The sequence below is a fragment of the Staurois parvus genome, unplaced genomic scaffold (genome assembly GCF_062004578.1).
Source record: "Staurois parvus isolate SC_StPar_1 unplaced genomic scaffold, SC_StPar_1.0 ptg000696l, whole genome shotgun sequence".
NCBI classification, from domain to species: domain Eukaryota; kingdom Metazoa; phylum Chordata; class Amphibia; order Anura; family Ranidae; genus Staurois; species Staurois parvus.
Genome location: NW_028318492.1, coordinates 1,428,106 through 1,445,775, shown reverse-complemented (window position 1 = coordinate 1,445,775; position 17,670 = coordinate 1,428,106). Strand labels below are relative to the sequence as shown.

The window sequence follows — 17,670 nt, the reverse complement described above, 5'->3', positions numbered from 1 at the left end:
AAACTGAAAAATAGCCTGGTAATGGAGGGGCAAATATAAACTAGTACTAAGTGGGTAAATGCCCAGTTACAGAGTTAATTAAAAACATAGGATGTGGGCAGTCTTTACTACTTTATTAAATCAATCCCAGAATATTTAGATATTTTTCACATTAATTGTGTTCAGGGCCAGCGACACCACTAGTCAAACTAGGCAGCAGCTTAGGGTGCGCTGCCTCCTAAGGCGCAGCCACAGCAGCTGGTTTCCCTGCTCTCCTCCATGGCTGGATCTAGGGGGTTGCTGGGGTGACTACGCCCCACAGATTTCAGTTCTGCCCACCAACACCAGTCTTTCCATGGACACTGTGCCTGGCCTTTGAGTGCCTTCCCCCATCCCCGCACACTCCGGGTGTGACAAGGATAGAGCAGTAAAGCCTGCTTAGGAGAAATGATAGGAGAGAGCTGGAAGGTGCAGGCTGCGGTCTCTGTCCAGTGGAGAGGTCTTGGTCAGTGGAGTGATTCCCCATAAAGCAGATGACACAGGATCGCTCCTACATTGGCATGTTCAGTGTTTGATTCATACCCTGGCTACCTGCTGCTGAGTGATGAGCGGTCATTGGAGGAGATAGGGGGCAGGGTAATCAAATTGCATACAGCCCAATCCAAGACCGATCCTGTGTTATCTGCTGTATGGAGGATCGCTCCAGGAGTACAGCACAACCCGCACCTCTACCTGCTTACCTGGCTGTAAGTTTGGGGAGAAGGGAAGCTTACAGGCTCGGGGAACTATACGGAGCTATTTGGGCTAGGAAGGGTAAAGGGGATGACAGGGGTGGGGGGTGCTAGGGGAAATAATGGGGGATTTGTGTTTGGAGAGAGGAATGGGGGAATTTGTGTTAGGAGGGGGAATGTGGAGGATTTATGTTAGGAGGGGGATGGGGGGGATTAGTACTCAGAGGGGAGATTGGGGGTGGATTTGTGCTAGGAGAGGGTGTTGTGCTAGGATGGAGGATTTGGGGGATTTGTGCTAGGAGGGGTGATGGGGGGGTTGTGCTAGGAGGGGGGGATTGGGGGGAATTTGTGGTAGGAGAGTGGATTGGCGGGAATGGGAGGGGATTTGTGCTAGGAGGGGGTATTGGGAGGGGTTGTGCTAGGAGGGGAGGGGAATTTGTGCTAGGAGGGGGGATTTGTGCTAAGAGGGAGGATTAGGGTGGGGAAAAAGGATTTGTTCTGGGAAGGGTAATTTGGAGGGGGTCGTGCTAGGAGGAGGGATTTAGGGGGATTTGTGCTAGGAGGTAGGATTGGAGGGATTTATGCTAGATGGGGGAAAAATAGTGAAAATAGTCTAGCCCCATCCTTAATTGTGTTCTTCTGAGATGTGATCAATAATCATTTTAAATACAGTATATCAATATTAGAACAGTGGCAATAAGAATTACATGAACCCTTTCGGATTTAGATTTAACTGTTTTTTGCAGTAATTTGCATGAATACAGTATGTGATCTGATAGCCATCAAGTCACAACAATAGACAAACACAATGTGTTTAGACTGATAATACACAAACAATTCTAATCTCTCATGTCTTTATTGAACACAACCATTAAACATTCACAGTGCTGGAGGAAAAGGTGGAGGGAACCCTTGGTGTTAATATCTGGCAAACTTTCTTTGGCAGCAATTTGTTTTGGGTAGCTCTTGATCATACCTAGGAATTTTTGACCATTCTTATCTACAAAACTGCTTCAGCTCAGACACATTTGTAGGATGTTTGGTGGTGATAGCTCTCTTCAGGTCATTCCACATGATCTCTATGGGGTTAAAGTCCAGTTTCTGACTGGGCCACTACAGAAGGCGCACTTTCTTTTTCTAAACCAGGATGCGGTGGATTTACTTCAATGCTCGTCACTGTCTTGTTGTTTCATCCAACTTCTACTAAGCTTCAGCTGATGGGCAGCCACTGTAACATTATCCTGTAGGATATTTTACTAAACTTGGGAAATAATTTTCTCCTCGATGATGGCAAGGGGTCTAGGCCCTGAGGTAGCAAAGCAAGGCCAAATCATGATGTTCCCTCCACTAGACTTCACCGTTGCAATGATGTTTTGGTTTTGGTAAGATGTGCCCTTTTTGTGCCATGCATAGTGTTGATGTAGTGCTTCACGGACAATTAAAATTTTGTTCCATCAGTCCTGAAAACATTTTCCCAGTAGCACTGTGGTTTTCCAAGGTGCTCTTTGATAAACTTCAGGTGTGCAGCAATTGTTTTTTGGACAGTAGCAGCTTCCCCCATGGTGTTCTGCCATGGACACCCTGCCTGTTCAAAGACTTATGTATGGTAGACTCATAAACAGAGAGGTTTTCCAGTTCCACTGATGTTTTCAAGCCTTTAACTGTTACTTGTGGGTTCTTCTTTACCTCACTGAGGATACTGCATTGTGCTTTGGGAGTTATTGTGGCTGGGCATCCACTTCTAGGAAGAATAGCTACAGTATTAAACTGTCTCCATTTGTAGACAATTTGTCTAACTGTCAACGGATGAATGCCTAAACACTTTAATATTGCTTTGTATCCCTTTCCAACCTTATGTAGATCAACTACTCTTGACTGTATGTCTTCAGAGAGCTCCTTTTTGTGAGGCATGGTTCACATCAGCTGATGCTTCATATGAACAGTTATCTTAAAATGTCTGAGTGTCTTTTATCAGTCAAAGTAGCTCTAAATCACACCTACATTTCACTATTGGACTCCAGGTGTGCAAACTACTGACTCCAATTAGCTTTCATTGAAGTAATTAGTCTAAGGGGTCACTTACTTTTTCCTCTAGCACTGTGAATGTTTAATGGATGTATTCAATAAAGACACGAGAAATTAGAATTATGCGTGTTATCAGTTTAAGTACCTTGTGTTTGTCTATTGTTGTGACTTCACATACTTTTGATTGCCCACTGTCGCTGGGAGCTCACTAGATTTCTCCAGAGATTCTGGCTAATCAGCTGGGATTCCGGGCCACCTGGAGTTCCTCTGCCATGATGAAAGAGAGACCTGGAAGAGGATTGGGCTGTGTTTACTTCTTGTAGAGCTCCTGTTCCTCACTGGCATGTACAGTAAGAGTACATAAGCATTGCCCCAGAACCTCTAGCCGGTCAAAAGATTTGAAAATGTTCCATGCTGAATGTTTGCTTCAATTAGAGAAGGTACTTTCAAAATGTTTAAAAGAATATGGCTGCCCCCCAGGTTCCTTAGGAGTGTAGAGAGCTGAAGTAGAGTGCAAAATGGAGGTGAGTAGCAGGATGAGATCCTAAGAACTTGCATAGGGTTAGGAAAGGGCACAGGTAGTTAGAGGGATGTGCAAATAGCTGAAGCGGAAGGCAGGATGAACACAAAAGGTTAGAATGAGGAGCCCTACAGGCTTTTCACTTTTAAACTCAACACTGTCAGCTCAAAGTTTATCAATGGGCACTGCTTACACCACTGTAAAGCCATTGCTTTCATTTCAGTAAAGCACACTCTGCTTGCTACTATTAGCCCTTACCATTGCCCTGCCCCCTACCTTGTCCTAATTTCAGGCTCAACAACTTTATAATGCATATTAGGATGAAGTATAATAAAGTATGTAAGCTCAGTTTTTTATTGTACTAATTTGAGTTCTAAGTATACTTTTTATATTTACTAGGAAGGGTAACTATTGAAAGCTAATACTGTTTGCTACAGGGGGATATTATTAAACCACTTGATAAAAAAAAGTATGTGTACTACGATAGTGTACCTGTTTGACCAACTTGTGATGGTCTTCCGACTTGCTGAAATTTTCCCCTATAACAAACACTGGCATAGTGCCCTCTTCACATAGATGCATCCAGTGCTGATATTCAGCTTGGTCCGGTAGTCGGTCCCAGAAGATCTTGAAGACTTCCCAGACAGTTTCTTGGCACACTGTTCCAATGTATCAAAACAAATGCATGTTTGTTAGAATTTGTTATGAAAATTTATACATATATATATATATATATATATTTACAGCAAACACATCATGGCTGATGCGTGTTAGTTAACTGCCAACACAATGAATGATAGTGTCTTCCATTTTATGATCAATGGTATTTTATTTACTCTTATGCAAAAAAATCCAAAATACATGAGTGTATTTTTTGGTGTTATGGCTAATTCATAGTGTATTATACAAGGGTATCCTGAGATCAGGATATAAGGATATTAGAAATAATGCTCTGCTGGACTGACTAATTACAAACAACTCAGAGCTGATTGTAGATGTGGAAGTAAGGGATAACTTAGGAAAATGTGATCACAGAGTAATTACATTTGCCATAAATTATAGGAAAAGGAGATGCAAAAGGTAGGACAAGAACACTAAATTTAAAAAGATCCAACTTTAATAAGCTGCATTCCATACCACATGACAGTAAATGGGATAACATTCTTACAACAAAGAACACTGAAGAAAAGTGGGAGTGCTTTAAATACATACACTTTATTCCCAAAAATATTGGGATGCCTGCTTTTACATGCACATAAACTTTAATAGCATCCCAGTCTTAGTCTGTAGGGTTCAATATTGAGTTGGTCCACCCTTTGCAGCTATAACAGCTCCAACTCTTCTGGGAAGGCTGTCCACAAGGTTTAGGAATGTTTCTGTGGGAGTGTTTGACCATTCTTTTAGAAGCTTATGTGTGAGGTCAGGCACTGATGTGGGATGAGAAAGCCTAGCTCGCAGTCTGCACTCTAATTAATCCCAAAGGTGTTCTTTTGGGTTTTTAATAGTAAAAAGGCAAGGTCAAAACATACTGGCTCCATAAAAGATGATCAGGAGAAATTGGTCACAAGCTACAGGGAGAAGAAAACTGTATTAATAAATTCTTCTCTCCAGTTTCTATGAATTAAAGGAAGGGGCATAATAAACAAGACAGTAAGTAAAAACATTTTATTGAATATACCCTTGTGGCTGACAACATCCAGTGTTCAAAAAATGCTCGAAAAAATTAAAGTGATTGTAAACCTAGTTTATTTTTTAACAAACATGTTACGCTTTCCTGCTCTGTGCAATGGTTTAGCACAGAGCAGCCCCAATCCTCCTCTTCTGGGGTTCTTTGGGGGCACTCATATGGGCTCAATCCTGAGCCACACTCTGTATGTCCATAGACACACCCAGCACAGCTAGGCCCCGACCCCCACTTCCTCCTCACACACTGTGATTGACAACAACAGGAGCTAATGGCTCCAACTTTGCCTCTGTGTCCAATGCAGAGAGAGAGCTGAGAGGAATACTGCTCTTGGGCACTGTGCTGTATTGGGATCAGGCTCAGGTAAGTATTTAGGGGGGTTGGGGGGTAAGCTCAACACAGAAAGTTTTTTACTATAATGCAGAAAATGCATTAAGGTAAAACATCTTCTACCTTTACCATCACTTTAATGTGAACAAATTACCAGGACCAGATGGCTTTCACCCAAGACTTCTCAAAGAGGTATGAGATAGCTAGACCATTATTCCAGATTTTTAAAGACAACTTACTGACAGGAATGGTACTAGCGATTGGCAAAAAGCAAATGTGGTACCGTTATTTAACCACTTGCCTACCAGGCACTTATACCCCCTTATTTACCAGGCCAATTTTCAGCTTTCAGCGCTGCCACACTTTGATTGACAATTGCGCGGTCATGCAACATTGTACCCATATGAAATTTTGATCATTTTTTTCTCACAAATAGAGCGTTCTTTTGGTGGTATTTAATCACCACTGGGCGCTTTACTTTTTGCGCTATAAATAAAAAAAGTGCAAAAAATTTGAAAAAAAAAAAAAAGTTTCTTTGTTTCTATTATAACATTTTTCAAACAGGTATTTTTTCTCCTTCACTGATGTGCGTTGATGAGGCAGCACTGATGGGAACCGATAGGCGGCACTGATGGGCACTGATAGGCAGCACTAAAGGGCACTGATAGGCAGTACTAATGAGGTGGCACGGATAGGCGGCACTAATATGCAGCACTGATAGGCGGCACTGATAGGTGACACTGATGATGGGTACTGATAGACGGCACTGACTGGCATCACTGCTGGGCACTGACTGGTGGCACTGACTGGCACAACCCCTGGGCACTGACTGGTGGCACTGACTGGCAGCACTGCTGGGCTGCACTGGTGGGTGGGCACAGGTGGGTGGCACTGGTGGGCACAGGTGAGTGGCACTGCTGGGCACAGGTAGGTGGCACTTCTGGGCACAGGTGGGTGCACTGCTGGGCACAGGTGGGCGGAACTTGCGGGCGGCACTGCTGGGCACCAATCATCAGGGCACTGATCATCAGTACCGATCCCCGCTCTGACAACTGCCGGTTCTCGGCAGTACTTTCCTCACGATCTGACAGCGTGAGGAAAGTGCAGCCGAGAACCGGCACTTGCATTTCCCTCTGATCAGCGTGTCATTGGACACCGCTGATCACGTGGTAAAAGGCTGCTGTGATTGGCCTTTTACCACATCACGTGATCAACTGTGTCCGTAGGACACAGCAATCACGGAGATCGCCGGGTGCGCGCCCCCTGGGGCGCGCAGGAGAGCGCGTTCTGGGAGGACGTCATATGACGTCCACTCAGAACTGGCCGGCCGCAGTGCAGCCGTCATTCGGCTATCTGCGGTCGGCAACTAGTTAAAAAGGGCTGAGATATATTCTGGGAAACTACAGACCAGTTAGCCTAATATCAATAGTATGCAAACTATTGGAAGTAATGATAAAGGACAATATCCAAGAAGTTGCTGATGAGAATAGTATTATTAGTAGTAACCAACATGGGTTTATGAAGAACCATTCTTGCCAAACCAACCTCTTAACATTTTATGAGGAGGTGAGCTGTAATTTGAATAGAGGAAGGTCTGTGGAAGTTGTGTATCTAGATTTTGCTAAGTCGTTTGATACAGTAACCCATAAATGCTAATTTACAATTTACATTTAAGTTTTTTGGCATTGATGAGATTGTATGTACATGAATGGAAAACTGGTTGAAGTTGTGTGTCCAGAGGGTGGTGATAAATGGCATATATTCTGAATTGTCTAGAATTGTGAGCAGTGTGCCTCAGGGCTCTGTCCTGGGACCAATTCTGTTTAAGTTGTTCATAAACGATGTAGAGGTTGGAATACATAGTTCAATCTCAGTGTTTGCTGATGATACAAAGCTAAGCAGGTCAATAAATATAGGAATACAAGTTATACGCTAGTGGGAGTACCTCTGGGGAATCAAATATGGAAAAGGATTTGGGGGTCACTGTAGATCACAGACTTAGCAATAGCATACAATGGCAAGCTGACTTTTACTGAGCATTAAAAAAGGTGTTTACTCAAGAGAGAAATTTATAATTCTACCGCTTTACAAAACTTTGGTTTGGCCACATATTGAGTATGTCATCCAGTTTTAGTCACAAATTCTCGGGAAGGGTGTACTTAAACTGGAGAGAGTCCAGAGAATAGCAAAAAAAGCTACTAAGGGGGCTGGAGGAGCTTAGTTATGAGGATCGATTACAACCATTAAACTAATTCTCCATGGAGAAGAGACACTTAAGAGGAGATATGATCACAAAATATAAATCATTAAAAGGTCTCTAAAGAAGACACATGGTAGCAAAATTAAGTTGGACGAGAAGAGGTCCAATCTTCAAGCAGTGTAGGGGGTTCTTTACCAGTAAAGTGGTAAGAAAATGGAACTCCCTTCCACAGTTGGTTGTGTCATTGCGGAGTGTAGATAAATGAAAAAATCTTGAGAGGTGTTGCTACGCGAACACAAAGGGATATTGAACATGGCAGTGACGTACATACACACGCACACACACACACTCAGGCTGAACTGGATGGATTGGTGTCTTTATTCAACCTTACTGACTTTTGCTGTGGTGTTTGTAAAGGGGGAATGATATAAAATAGTCCTTTTAATAAATAATTGGATGAATATTACCACTGTACCCAGCACCTGTCTACTGGCTTTATATCCACAATATAGTGAAAATTAATGTGCACATATTTGAAACCCATGTCAAAACTTCAAATCCATAGTCTATTCCAATTCTAATAAAGGGAATACTCTACTCCATAAGAATAGAACTAAAAAAATGAGAACATATGGTCTCCAGCTATCTTTGAACTAAAAGTTGCAGTTTCCCTGTAGGCTCCGTGGCTCAACCTTATACACATCATGTTAACATGCATGGGATTAATTCCAGAGCAGCCAAAAATTTACTCTAAATAAAGTATATGCAAAACCAAAAACTATAGCTATGAAAAACACTAGATCCCAAGATGATAGAGCCATAAGAACAATGATTCATGGTCCCCCAGGTATGCTCCAAAGCACCAGAAACACAAGTGAACTCACCCCATTTGAGCCTGACAACGGTAAAGTTACAACCCTACTTAGTTGACAGTGTTCTCCAAATTTTTTCTTTTGGTGAGTTTACTTTTTACAAAAATTAACGTATAACAGAATACAGCTTGCTACCCATAAGACCCATAATGAACTCTAGGGTGTGTTTTCACTTGGATGTTTCACTTTTGAATATGATATTGCCATTTGCTATAGCAAATGAATGACATGTTTTGACAGATTGCTCCTAGACTATCCCAACAATTGATTTGGTGGTTATTTTTTAGTTATTTCCTTTTACAATATTCAACAACTAGCTTTCCCTAAACTACAGAGAATATTTCCAACTGATTCTTCTAAGAGATTTAATGGGTATTTCCATTTTGCAGTCAAATTTTAGAAACCCCCACTATATATTTGTTACGTATTCCTATTCCCATTGCAAAGCTAAAAAATATAAAAACATATATATTTCTTACCTTTTAGATGTTCCTAAGAAGAATGGGTCAAGGTTGGGTCTAAACATTTCTGGACACTCCTAAACTTGGTACACACGAACTGAAATTTGACAGGTTCAGCAGTTTAGTCCATGTATACCGCTGTCTGTTAAACAGAAGCCAGTCTGACGACTGGCTTCTATCAAATGTTCATGCTGAGGAACCAGCATTCGATCAGCTCTCATAGCCAATGACTGCAAGTGCTGAACTGTGTATTCTAACAGGGTGGGGTGGAGTCCCTGCTATCAGAATACAATAGAACAGCAGGAGAGAGCCCTGCATCAACATCAGGTATGCTGATACAGGGATTTTTAAGTTTTTTTTTTAATTTCAACCTGCTGAACTGAAAAAAATATATAGTCAGCTTTACAGTGTCTTGTCCCCACACAGAGTGAGCTTTCACTGTGATTGGAGGGCTGGCAAAGATATTTAGCCTCCCTCTAAGCTGTGCTGGCCAGGTTTACCAGCAAATGATCTGACTACTTTTAGAGCCAATGACATAATACTGACCTACTTGTACTGATAATTCTGAAAATGCCCATGAAATTTGTTTAATCATTATCCTATAAAGGGGTACATTCCCATCGACAAAGAAGCAATAATATATATGCATTTATGATGACACAATATACTATTAAAAAAAAGATCAGTTAAGAAACCAAGGGAAACAAAAGTTATTCTATTGAAAAGACAAATAAATAGAGCAAAGCTGGTCTTACATTATATAATTTTCTTGATAAATTTCTTTTAAATTTACCTTCAACTATATAGTACAAAGGCCTGCAGGATCGTATACAAATTGAAAATGTTTAGGTTTGACCTCAGATTATACGGTTTTGGTAAATTTAAAGGAAAATTGTACAAGAAAACTGTATACGGTATGGTCAGCCTTAAGCTAAAGAAAGCTTGAAAACATGACATTACACAAAAACAACATTCTTGCCAGATAGCTTTTTGAAAATTGCTAAGTAACAGCCTGGAGAGAGCAGTACTGAATAACAGTGAAGGTTCCTTCACACACCACAGCGAGCAATGCATGTGTGATGGTGTGCCGTATGAACACGTGCTGTTGTGCAGTGCAATTTATTTTCCTTTTCTTTTCTTTTTTTTTTTTTAATTCTATGCATTGCAGCACATTACTATGAGTTACAGTGAGACACAAAGTGCTACTTAAATTTGCAAAATGTCCTACTTTTTTAAGTGCACACCAATGCAGTGTGTTGAAATGAATTAACCTCATAGGACATAAGGAAATTTGCAATGAGACTGTTATGGGCAGCAAGCCCTGAAAGTCATAGACCTGATTGTAATCAGGCATATTTGGGTGCTTGATGATGAAATAATGAATGTAGTAAACCCCTTACCAAACATGATGACCTGCATGGCTAGTTAAGATCAAAATGCAGTTGGCTATTTTGTAAAATTTGGCCCTCGAGTTTTGAGACTAAAGGAAATTGTGATGGTCTATGCTGCAAGGTGATGCATCTGGAATGGCAGCTATGCTATTTTTTATGGTGAAACATCTACCTTTCTAGAACAAGCATATGGATTAACACATTCTTCAGTAAACAGACTATTATCGGAAAACAGCCTAGTACAAAATATTTAAAGTGTATGTATGTGCAAAAAAAACTTCAATACATGCACTTGTGTCAACACTTTTCCATGTTTGAACCCATTTACAAATGCCACAAGTACAGAAAAATACCTGGCAAGCCTGCCAGAAACCTAGGGTTTTCCAAAGTCCCTGCTATTGGCTGACAAAGCTGACCTGACACATTGAAATCACAAGCAGCCCTGCCTGGGTTTTTCCCTGCTGTACTAAGAACTCCCTACCCCTCTCTGTCCTTCTCTACAAGCATATATTGATTGCTTTCCCAGTAAACAATGCTGCACTGTGACAATGTAATATGGAGCAATAAATGTTCTTTCCTTCTTCTGGAAAAAGTTACAAGAAAAATTAAAGCCGAACTTGGTGATTTATTTTTTTAAATTACCCTTGCAGTGCGCCCCCCCCACACACACACACACACTTTGCAAAAATTAACTGAAGAGCTGTTCTCTTCTCTCTAATGCTCTGGGTTGTGGGAGAGCTCTCACTGTCCTCACGTGCAATGTAGGACTATTGGCCTTACATCGTACATTATGATGTGAGGGTGTGACTGCTAAAGATATTGGGGGACCGCTACCCCTATATTTAACAAGCAGTTAATACTTGCAGGGCAAGGGGGGCTTATCCAAAACAAATGTGCTAAAAAATGACTTCTGACTTTATACTGACTTCCCTGATAAGAATACTTGTCCAAGGTTAGTGACTTACTGAATTTATAGGGTCACAGTGCCAGATTACCAAATAGGCAGAGTAGGCACCGGCATAAGAGCCCCACAACAACAGATCAAAATTATATTGATGTAATCTTGAAAGAGAATTACAATGAGGATTTTTTAAATTGTTCACAAAAAGAAAAATTAATCAACTCAAAGAAACGAACATTTTACAATAAAGACTCCATAGAGAAAATACTGTATTAATGTATAAACAATAGCAACTTAAAGTAAATAAACCATAGATATCAGGTTGACATCACAGTTTTAAAAGCTCATCTTCTTTCAGCAGTCAGTTTGTAAAAAATGTTGGTGCAGCCTACATACATGTGATATACAGAAGGGGTGGTCTTCTCCATCTAGCTGTTGACGTGCACACTACTTAGTTCAATGTTATCCCATGACAGCTCACACACAAGAAACCTCCAGAAACCTGCGATGGGGGCCCCAAGGTTCTGACTGCCTAGGGGCCTCCACAAAGCTTAATCAAGCACTGTAGGATCAGCAAAACAAACAGGCAACTATCATCAGAAAGAGGTCACCAATGGCTAGCCTCTTATTACTGACAGGAAAGATTCATTTTAAAGCTGAACTCCAGCAATCAGCTACCGTATATATATTATAAATGAGACAGACAATGTACGTTTAGGGCCATGCAGCCTTTTCTGCACAGCTGTCATATTTTGACATCCACAGCCGGCATGCAGCTCAGATGAATGCATACTCCAAAACAATCACAGCCAGTGAGGAAGGAGCCGGGGATGGGGTTGAATGTCTATAAACACACAGAGGCAGCTTGGGAGCGAGCAAGTACAAGACCCCCCATAGCAAGCAGCTTGCTCTGGGGGCACTCAGCAGGGGGGAGGAGCCAGGAGCACTGGTGGGGGATCCAAGGTGAGGGGGATCAGGGCTTCTCTGCAAAACCCATGCACAGAGCAGGTAAGTATGACATGTTTTTTATTTTTTATCTGAGCCTTTACAATCACTTTAAATAATCTATGGCTGAACTCCAGGAAAACAACTAAATTCATAGCTGAAATACATATGGTAGCTGTTTTTCCTGCCAATGGACTTGTATTTCTGTCCATCCAGTCCTGGGATTTAGGCAGTTCTGCCACATAGTACAGCTCTGGCTGATAAGGTAGGTTAGCTGATTTTTTTCTGCTGCAGTTAAGTAATTCCTACGTGTCTTGTATCTGATCCCTACCTGATCAGCCCATCTGTCACCCTGCTCTTTTCTAATATTAGTATGTTCCGTGTTAGCACATGGACACTTCATGTGTCCATGTTCGTGGACTTGCACCTGTCTCCCCTGTACACACCCGACTATCAAATTGGGAGCACGGCCCTCACAGTACACCCCTATGAACAAGGCCTAACACTAATAAATCAATCCACTGAAACTACTCCTGCCCCTGAGCTTAGTTGGAGGTCCTGCAAAATTTGAGACTATTTTTTTTTATTTAAATGCAAACTCCAAGCATAATCTTTTTGTATATTGTTTACTCCATCTCACCAAGGCTATATATGTTATGCAATCAGTCTCTTGCTGTTTAACACTTTTAATAATCAGTTTTAAATCCTGCTTCTTCCATCGATGGCCAAGAGAGTTCTTTATCCAGCTTAGTTAAAGAATATACTATGGTCTTAAAAACACTGAGAGCTTAGGTCTCCTCACAATAGATGTGACACAGAATCACCTTAACACAAAAGGTTAATTTTATGTGAACAGAAAATCATTATTAGTTCACCTTAAAACAGATTTCTATGTAAATTCTAATTTCTGTAATCTACTATAGCTAATATCACTGAATGTAATATCTCACTTTTTTCTTACCATTAAGGTGAAGAAGAAAAAAACAACCACATTCCTATAGAAACTAATCAGATTACAGCTGTAACCAGAGTACTGCTTAGACCTTGAAGAAGGGGACATTCCCCGAAAGCTTGTCCTCAAAATTGTATGTTAGTGCAAATAAAAAAAGTATCACGGACAGTACTCAATTGTTTCAGCTGTAACCAGAAAAATGGCATTTGGAATCTGATTGGCTATTCTGGTCAAAGCAAATATTTTTCTCCAGTTTTCTAAACAGTCCTCAATGTAATAAAAAGATCCACAACCAAAGCTTTCTGTGACATAGCTGATATGTTTTGCTTTGGTTTGTATGCATGTACTACGTTGACCCACAGGCATCTGTGGAGAACTTATACTTACTGATGCCTTAATATGTTCAAATGCTTTGTATCTTTCTTTTATCAGATTTATAAGTAGTTGGGTAGAAAGAAATAGTATTTGAAATGTTAGCATGTTAAAGTGAACCTAAACTCTTTGTTTGAACTGTTTCCCAAAATGGGAATGGCCATAGATGGATCAAAATTAAGCCTGAACCAGCTGATTCTCCATCCATCTATGGCCTGCTTAAAATGGTAGCCTCCTTGGCTAGAAAGGATAGGGAGTTTAGTTCTGCTTTAAACTTTCAGCTTGCAAAACTTAATGTGATTGATTAACCAACCATGGGTCTATGAGGCAGGGCCAGATTCTTGTCTCACTTTTACCAAACTGCATTAACTGGAATAAAATCTAACCTTGCATCATGACACAAAAAGCCTTTAATAATAAGGGACAGTATCTCACAAATGTTAATCTCAAAGATCCTAAGATCTTCAAGTGTCTTAAGATCCATTCTGAAATGTATACTTTTAATATATCTCAGTAAAATAGTTTTTCAGTACTTCCAAATTTGTTGAATGACACTAGGCCCAGATTTCTAATGAGTCAATGTTTTTTTCTACTAGCATTAGAGCCTGTGTCAATGGGCTTTTGTGTGTGTCGAGCGGGTTCTACATTTCAATACAAGCAGGTCAAAATGCAAGTCAGATGAAGGTCAACTGAATGTCAAGTGCACTTGTCAATTATTTCTGAAAGATATCACAATCATCTCAAACTGAAATTAAACTGATGCCATTGACACAAGCCCAAATTCTGTCTACCCAGGTCCTTAAAGTAGCTAATAAAATCTAAACTGTAAGGTTAAAGTGGATCTGAAGTTCAAATGTTGTCTAATGGGTGATCTCACAGCATAGCAAAAATGCAATACAATAGATTGTGCAAAAACAAATGCTGCATTGTGAAGATATATCTGAACCTGCATTGTGAAGATAATTGGTTGAACAGATGGGGGTGGGGGGGTTCAGTCCTTACAGATAGTCTTGGCAAAATTACAGCATCTCCTGCCCCAAGAGGTCACAGAGATTCAAATATTTCACAGTTTTCTTCACAATGTAAGTATTAGGTACACAATATTGCATGTTTGGCTACATTGTTTGACTACCCATGGGACTATGCATTGCTTTGAGCTTAAAATATTGAATTTAGCCCTCCTGAGCTAAGCCTGAGGTCTAGTGCTGGGGAATACAGAACTCTACTATGCTAGACTAATCTGAGTAGCAAAGTCCATGGAACAACCAGATTTCTGGTCCCTTCAATACTCAAAGTGATTAAAATGCAAGTGAATAGGAGTACGCTAGACAGATCTGAGCCTTTTTTTGTCTGTTCATCTATATACGCATTCATGTCACTGGATAGTTCCGTTTTACCAGTGGGGAACTTACTGTGAAGCTCATTTCTACATTTACTTGGCAGGTTTTCAGAAACTCATTCAACTTTAGCTTTCTTAGAAGTGAAATGCAAGGTCAAATAACCAAGTACTAAGCTGCATCCAACAACTACAGTAACAAGAGTAACAGCAAGGTGAAATGTGTACTTGTTCATGATATGATTTTCATATTTGAGGTTCTGTATACTTTCTCTGCACTTGGCTAACAAAACAACATGAGCTTAGCAAAGGCGGCAAAGATCCAGGTCACGCACCACTGAAGTTTATTTTCATTCAGTCGCTTTATTGCAACATGTCTGTGAAGATTCTAATTTTACCAGCTTTTGGCAGAGTTTATAAAACAGAGCACTTAAAAAACAAGTAAATAAAAATTTTGCATACACTATGCAATGAAATAATATATAAAATCAATTGTTAATCTCTTTCCTAAATCATCATCATACACTGTATGCATGCATATACACTACTGTGCAAAAGTTTTAGGCTGAAAAATTAGGAATGCTTCAATAAATAGAAGTGTTAATAGTTCATTTACAGTATATCAATTAACAAAATGGAAAGCAAGTGAACAGAAGAAAAATCCAAAATAAATTAATATTTGGTATGACCACCCTTTGCCTTTCAAAACAGCATCTATTCTTCTAGGTACACTTGCAGTTTTTGAAGGAACTTGGCAGATAGGTCGTTCCAAACATCTTGGGGATCTAAACACAGATCTTATTTGGATGTAGACTTCCTCAAATCCTTCTGTCTCATCATGTAATCCCAGACAGACTCAATGATTTTGAGATCAGGGCTCTGTGGAGGTCAAACCATCACTTGGAGGACTTCTTGCTCTTCTTTATGCTGAAGATAATTCTTCATCACATTGGCTGTATGTTTGGGGTGTTTTTCCTGTTGCAGAATATATTTAGGGCCAATCACATGCTTCCCTGATGGAAAGGCATCATGAATAAGTATCTAACTATATTTCTCAGCGTTAAGGACACCATTTATCCTGACCAAATGTCCAATTCCATTTTCAGAAATGCAGCCCCAAACTTGCAAGGAACCAGCACCATGCTTCCAAGTTTACTGCAGACACTCTTTAGTGTACCGCTTTCCAGCCTTTTGGCAAACAAACTGCCTCCAACTACAGCCAAATATTTACAATTTTGACTCATCAGTCCAGAGCACCTGCTGCCATTTTTCTGCTTCCCATTTTCATGCATAGTTAAAGTGGAGCTCCACCCAAAAGAGGAAGTTCCACTTTAAGGACTGGTCCCCGCTACCCGTTAAGGATTGGCACCCTTGGGGAGCGGTTACCCAAATACCCGTAATTGACAGGTACTCACTCTCACTTCTGCTGTGATCAGAAGCGGAAGTTGTCCTCCCCCCCTCCCTCCACGTAGTCTTCTTGGACATGTGACAGGTCCCAGAAGACTACAGGACCATTCAGAAATCGCAGCGCTACTCGTCCAAGGGCAGTGGGCAAGCTTTCACAGCTGGGTGCCCACACTGAAGATGCCAGCGCTGGGAACACAGGATGGCCAGTGAAACAGGCTGCGGGGAGGACACCACGGGATCAAGGGACAAGTGAGCGGCTGTTTTTTAAAAGTCAGCAGCTACAGTTTTTGTAGCTACTGACTTTTATTTTTTAATAGTTTCACTAGAACTCCGCTTTAAATCACTTAACCTTGTTTCCATGAGGTATGGCTTTTTGGCTGCAATTCTTCCATGAAAACCACTTCTGGCTAGACTTCTCTGGACAATAGATAGGTGTATCTGGGTCCTATTGGTTTCCACCAGTTCTGTGCTGATGGCACTGCTGAACATCTTCCAATGTCGAAAGGAAGTATGTGTCTTTCATCTGCTGCATTAAGTTTCCTTGGCTGACCACTCCATCTACGGTCTTCAGCGTTGTCCATTTTTTTGTGCTTCTTCAAAAGAGCTTGAATAGCACATCTTGAAATCCCAGTGTGCTATAAAATATTTGTCTGGGAGAAACCTTGCTGATTAAGTATAACTAATTTGTGTCTTGTTGGTGTGTACAATCTTGCCATGGTGTATGACCTGTAACATGAAACTGCCTTCCACAACCTCACCTTAGTAGCAGAGTATGGTTGTACTTCACCCGTTTTAAGCCTTCTACACAGCTGTTTCTGTTTCAACCTACATATGAAATTGATTATCACTAGCACCTGCTTGGTATAATTTGTTAATTATACCCCCGATTCTAGTCTACAAAATCCCTGACCTTGTGCAAGTGTACAAAGTGAGCAAGCATAAGCATTGATGTTGTTTTGAAGCCAACGGTAAGTCACCAAATATTGATTTGTTTTTAGATTTTTCTTCTGTTTGCTTACTTTGGATTTTGTAAATTGACTAAGATAAAATATTTTTTTGAAAACACTTTTACTTGACAGCATGTATTCACACCTGCCTAAAACTAATTTTATATATATATATATATATATATATATATATATATATGGAGATGGTGTCAGGAAGCGATTAGGAACTACAGACTTTACACAAATTTTGTGTTAAATTTTTAATGAATTCTTTCTTAAATGCTCTGTCTTATTAATTTGGTACACTCAGAAATCTGGTGCAGTTGTGCATGGTAGCCAGTCAACTTCTAACTTCGGCTTGTTCAGTTAAGCTTTGGCAATAAAACTTGGAAGTTGATTGGTTTCTATGCAGAGCTGCCCCAGATTTTGCACTCTCCAGTTTTAGTAAATAACCCTCCAAGTGACTAACTACTAATAGCTATACCATGATCTGGATAAATAGGATGATTTCAGATAATTTGGGCTGAACAGGTACAATGGGACAATAAATAACTTTGGTAATTTAAAAGTCTGATAAATTGCTTTCAAACACAAAGGGGTTGTTTTATTAAAAGCAA

The 17,670-nt window shown here is 40.4% G+C and overlaps 1 protein-coding gene across 1 annotated transcript in view; it reads right to left on the bottom strand.

Moving 5' to 3' along the window:
* IMPG2 (interphotoreceptor matrix proteoglycan 2) overlaps positions 1-17,670 on the bottom strand; it is an 83,368-nt gene that overhangs the window by 45,870 nt on the left and 19,828 nt on the right. The window contains exon 3 of the mRNA XM_089652903.1: positions 3,748-3,914. Coding sequence (XP_089509029.1) covers positions 3,748-3,914 — 167 coding nt within the window. The remainder of the gene's footprint in view (positions 1-3,747; positions 3,915-17,670) is intronic.